Source organism: Protopterus annectens, chromosome 16.part0, assembly GCF_019279795.1.
Source record: "Protopterus annectens isolate FY-2018-M chromosome 16.part0, PAN1.0, whole genome shotgun sequence".
NCBI classification, from domain to species: Eukaryota; Metazoa; Chordata; order Ceratodontiformes; family Protopteridae; genus Protopterus; species Protopterus annectens.
This window is the reverse complement of record NC_056750.1, coordinates 644,276,158-644,282,157: the sequence shown is the minus strand read 5'-3', so window position 1 is coordinate 644,282,157 and position 6,000 is coordinate 644,276,158. Positions and strand designations below refer to the sequence as shown.

The following is a 6,000-nucleotide window of genomic DNA, read 5'->3' as shown; positions in this document are numbered from 1 at the left end:
AGCACTGCATATACAAGTTTTAGGTATTTTATCTTTGTTTGCAGTACTGCCTTTTTAACAATGCATTGCTTTCACATGCAATACAAAAATATTATCTTTTCCTTCTTCTGCACAGTGTTCATATGATTTATTTACCCAGGATGAGCTATTCATGAAATCAGACAACTGTAATTACCAACTCCACTTCTATTTATCTAAAAAAAAAAAAAAAAAGCCCTAAACTAATATAATGGTAGGAATTAGAAAAGTACACTATATACAAAGAAAAATACAGTTATAGTCCTTGGCTCCCTTTATACATAAATACACACACAGACCTATAAATGTATATATATATATATATATATATATATATATATATATATATATAGTTATACATTAATGCTCACACACACACACACACACACACACACACACACACACACACACACTCGCATACAAATACCTATCAACTGTCCAGATTTTGACAGAATGCCCACATTTTTCCCTCATATTTTTGGTTTGCTCCTCACATTTGTGGTTTTCTGGCAAATCACTGAGGACTAAAGTCACTATAAATGAAATGTATTTGAGCTATAGACTTCATGTCCTTTAGAAAATGCATTATAATGCAAAACCAATTATTTTAGCAACTTTCAAAGGTTATAGGAGGAGTATTTAAAATTTGTCCCTGATTTTTGGCTTTTGTTTCGCCATCATTTTTGGCATTGTCCAGATTCCCTGTGCTTAGAGGTTCAGAAGTATACACACACACACACACACACACACACACACACACACACACACACACACACACACACACACACACACAAATATATGTATCTACACATATAAATATTAAGAACATATCTCACAGATGTGTTTTCAAGTGCACCATCTAAAAATCACTTGATGATATGCAATATATTTCTAGAACATGATTTGTAGGTCGAACTTTGCTTTGACACACACGAGTGTGTACAGGTCTATATTATTAATGAATAATACTGAATACTGACCAGTGCAGTGATATATATGCTGTTATTATATGCTTAACTTCTTAAACTATGTCCTAAGATTTCTGATGGGAGGATGTCATCTCCTGGAGAATTTAACCAAGTGACACAAACTGGTTGGCAGGCACACCATGCAACAACAAGTGCATTTTATGAAGTGACAAGTTATACAAAGTAGTACCTGTCGATTATGATGAGAACTATCCTTCATTTTATCATGTCCTGTACCCCAATGTACATTACCATTGGCCTAATTTTCATCTTGTTGTTTTTGGCCTGCAGGGTAGATGCAGTCATTCATCTGAACTGTTCCTGTATTTTCTCCTCCATCTTCCACCTCCTCCACTGTATCTTTAGCCAGTACTGTAGGGGGCATATCATCTGGTGTGTATTCTGGCATTATGCAGTTGTCAGTTTGTGTCAGTGGACTGACTGTCATTGGGAAGTGTACTGTTATTATGAGAGAAGCCCCTATCTCTGAAATTTAACCCTTTCCACTAATCAATTAGAAAATGCACCCAATGTTTTTCTGCTAGAACAGTAATCCATTGCAAAGGAATACTTTGTTTTCTTTTTAGGTAAAGCTACATTATTAGCTACCTGCTTTTGTAACAATTCCATAAAGAAACCAATCTCATGATTTTTGGAAGCATTTACCAAAATGTGGAATGGGTAGTGACAGAAAGTCATGACTTCTTTTTTGTACCCTTGCTATTTTACTCTGGATCTCGCAAAGGATGCACAGTCCACAGCAAAAAAGTGGGACAGTTATGCCTCCTGTCATGTTTAAACACTCACCACCTGGACCAGGTGCATGCTGGTTTTTGTTATTAAGACACTGCCTTTGTACCTGTTCTTTAACACAGGGACTGCCCATTCACTGCACTACTGATCACCAGCTACTCTACAGGTGTACACAGACCTCATTCTTCTACTGTTTGTAATGGCTGTAGGCTGGTTCCACACATTATACACTCATCTGGATGGGTTTATGAGTGTGGCAAATGTTGGAATCATTAAGATAGGCTTGCTTTACTGATGGCTGTCCTTGGACACTTAGAAACAGATCAACAGAAAACATGATACAAAATTAAAGCCATGAAATGGATCGGGAAGAAATGTACAATCATGACTTGCATCGGCACCACCTCCATGAAAAAAGACCCACCACATTAAGTTCATTTTTGTGACAAGCCAGCTTTCTTGTTTTTCTTTTTTGTTCCTTTATATATAAAAATGACAAAGGCAAAAAAATACAATGCTGATCCAACTGCAAGTCAGTTCCCCTCGTTCCGCTCCTCCTCTTCCTCCTCCAATAGTATTTTTTGTCAAAAATGTAAGCTCCAGCATTCAAAGAGCATTCCTGATCATCCTGCCACCCTTCATTTCCTTCAAAACCGAAAAAAAGTAGGAAAAGTGTTTTTTTTGTTCAGTTTTGTTTTGTCTGAGAGAGTCAATCTCCCACAGCAAGCCCTTCAAATGTAAACAATCTTTGAAAGAGGTGCCATCAAGTTAGAAAGCTTGAGAACAGGTAAGCGAGGCTAATGTTGAGAAGAATCACTGTGGCCACGACCAGTGGATTTGCACCCTGAAAGACAGACAGAGAGGACAGAGAAAAACTCTCATTAGAAACATACTACGGTACTGCTTAGCTATAACAATTAATTCCAAAAGAGACAGAGAGAGAGCGAGAGATATTAGCAGGCCTTCTCTATCAATGACATCAACAGTTTTTCAAATCACATTGTACTAATATTGTTAGTGAAAAATCACACTGATCATACTGTGTATTAAACATTTATGCAAATTCCTAAGCAGTTGTAAGTCAATATATCTTTTGGCTGATTGTTGGCATTATAATGTTTTATCTTTTGATTAACGCTTTATTATTTTACCATTTTGATGATAACAGGAAAATGCTGCAAAGTTTTATGTGACAGTTTTTTTTCTCCTACTATTACATAGATTAAGTCACCAAAGTAAAGTAAGTTCTTTTTTTTAAATATGCCTTTATTAGTTAATGTATATCAATCAAAGACAACCAAGCTAGGATGCAATGCATATGAGAAACATCTTAGGTCTCATCAGTGCACTTATATTGCAAACATACAGAGACATGGAAAGACTTTGTGAAAACTGTGGAAACAAACAGCAGTTGGAGTGAATAAATAAGAAAATGATAAATATTTAAGCAGAAACTAATCCATCCATTTTCTAAACCAACCTCAACCAAGTCAAAGGATATCTGCCTTTTTCAGGGTAGTCGTGTACTTTAACTTTCATCTTATTTCAGAAAAGTGTAAGGGTATGGTTTGTTCAGGGGCAGGAAGCCCTCATACACATTTTAAAGGTTCATCCACAGCAAGTGTGTGTCATATGATACTTCACTGCACTTGGACCTGCAAGTGGCAGGGGTCTATTTGGAAAAAACAAAAGTTATGTACTTACCATTGCGATACATCTGTAAATGAATGGCTGTCTTCAATGACCTCTAGAATTGATACAGCAGATATTAGGACCACTTGACAAATCAAACTTTCCCACACTTCTTGGAACCCTCATCCCCTCCTGTCATGCATAACTCATGCCACACTTTCCATTTCTTGTTACAGCACCAGGCTCATAGAAGAGGCAAAAAATGCAAAGGAAAATAGAAGAAAACATCAAATAAAATGACCCACAAGTGGGTAATAATGTTACCAATGGTGGTCTACCTTCTTACTGACCTAGTGTTATAGAAATATATAACTTTTTTAAATAGCAAACAATTTTATTCATGTCCTGGAAGCAAAGAAGTGACTAAAACATAATGTACATAATTTTAATTCCATTAACATCAGATTTTTTCATCCACCCAAATATTTAAATTCTTTAACAGATTCCCTCCTTCCAAAAGTGCAATACTGTTACCAGGGCAAATAACCCCAATTTCCCTGTTTACTCTTATGCTACATACTAAGAATGTTTCTCTTCTTTGGCATTAAAAAGAATTTGGAATACAATTCCAAGCCTGGTCTGGTGGGAGGTCTTGGGTAGCTGATTTATTGAAGTTATTCATGCCTATAGTGTTAATTGTATATTTTACAAATGGTGTCTACTGTGCTTGTAATGCAAGCAATGTGTCCAATTCCAAAAGACTTGCTCTCAGTACAAGTGACCACAGAAACAATAGGTAGATTAAACATTTTCGTTGATAAAGTCATCAGTGCTTTATTGATCTAGCATCTCATAACTACTTTAAAACTCACAGGTCAGCAGCGCAAAATATATTTTTATTACTTGTGATACAGAAAAAAGGTATGGAGAAGACCAGCAAAGCACTTCAGAAGACAGGAGGAGAATGTATATGGTGGACTGGATAAAGTGGGAGAAACTGAAAAATAGCCATGTAACAATTTCATATCAGCCTGGAAAAGAAGATTTGGTATGGCATCCAAGCGTTGAATACATGCACACTGGTTATTATAGATAAAGACTGTAATCAGAAGGTTATGGGGTCGTTTTTTGTTTCATGACTAATTTCAGAAGAGTACTACCAAGTTTGTTCATAGAAGACATAGGAATTGATGTGAAAACACTTCTGCCAATAACTTTTAGGACAGTGGTAGCCTGGTATTATAGGCATTGTATATTATTATATAAAAATGCTAAAAGAACAATAACAGCAGTGCTTGTCCAATGTACTAAAAATGTAAAACCAAAATATGAACTAAAATAATTTGTGCTTCTTCACCTGGGCAAGCCATGCAGTTAGAACATAAAAACTTACTAGTTGGATTAAACAGTCTGACCGTCTTGAACAAGCTCAAAATGTTTTACTTCATATCAACATATGAAATTGGCAAAGGCCAGTTAAGGGTTGCTTAAGCACCCTGTGAAAATTAGAAGATATGCCATAATCAGACCTCTTTCTGGGTGCTTCTGTAATGCTAATGTGGACAGGGGTAGGGAGAGCAAAACCTAGCATAGAGAAGCCTGCTACGCATACTAAGTACAGGGCAGAGCTTTAGTGTTACTGAGTTATCTGCTGAGTGAAGCCACAAGAAAGTGTTGCACTTACAACAATTCTTTGTTTCTTTCTATCTCTTTCCAGGTGGGTTCAGTGAAGTGGAAAATATATACTGCAGGGCAGTATTTGTCGTGTGTGTGTGTGTGTGTGTGTGTGTGTGTGTGTGTAATTCTATTAGCTATTACATCTCAACCTACTAAGAGGCCATTGTGGAACACAAACCATAGCAATGTGTGATGAATCAAAATGTGGATCGTCCTATTTTAGCACTGTAAGAAAAGCATAGTATGGCTATGGCCATGGTCCTTTAAACAAAATATATGTCATATAAATATTTAATAATGTCTACAGACACACACACACACACACACACACACACACACACACACACACGCACGCAACATGACTTTACTGTTGGTATGATTATTGTACTTCATTAGTCACTGAATCAGAACAAAAAAAAAAACAACTGAGGAGTATATAGTCATAAATAACTGTAACTGGCCCCAGTGACTTGCACACAAAGATGCAGAGTCACAGGCACGCAATTCCCCCCTACAGAAATGAATACAGCAATTCGAGCCACTTTATTGATTGTGTACTCCTCAGATGCTTCATTCTGATTCATTGAATGAAAAACTACATAAATTGTATCAAAAATAAAGTCACTGATGTCAGACACACACAGTGCAAAGCACTGCATATCCTATTTCTCCTCCACACACATAGGCACACAATGCTTTGAACTATCCTTGATTTTGCTTAATATCCCTATGTTTTTATAGTTTTGTCTGTTTCAGAAAAAGCATAGTAATGCAAAATCCGTTGTTCTAGCAAATTTATATACAATATTTAGAATCTGTCTCTGATTTGGGAGCTTGGTCCCCAGTTAGTTTTTGCCTTTAGTCCTGATTCTGGAGGTAAGAGGCCAGCAGCCACATGCACACACATATCCTTGTACTTCCGGTATCACAGTTACTTGCTTTAGTCCTGCTT

At 36.6% G+C, this 6,000-nt stretch overlaps 1 protein-coding gene across 1 annotated transcript in view; it reads right to left on the bottom strand.

Annotated features, from left to right (window-relative positions):
• Positions 1-482: 482 nt before the first annotated feature.
• LOC122790799 (junctophilin-3-like) overlaps positions 483-6,000 on the bottom strand; it is a 1,554,848-nt gene continuing 1,549,330 nt past the window's right edge. Inside the window, exon 6 of the mRNA XM_044058421.1 lies at positions 483-2,583. Coding sequence (XP_043914356.1) covers positions 2,503-2,583 — 81 coding nt within the window. The 3' untranslated portion in view covers positions 483-2,502. The remainder of the gene's footprint in view (positions 2,584-6,000) is intronic.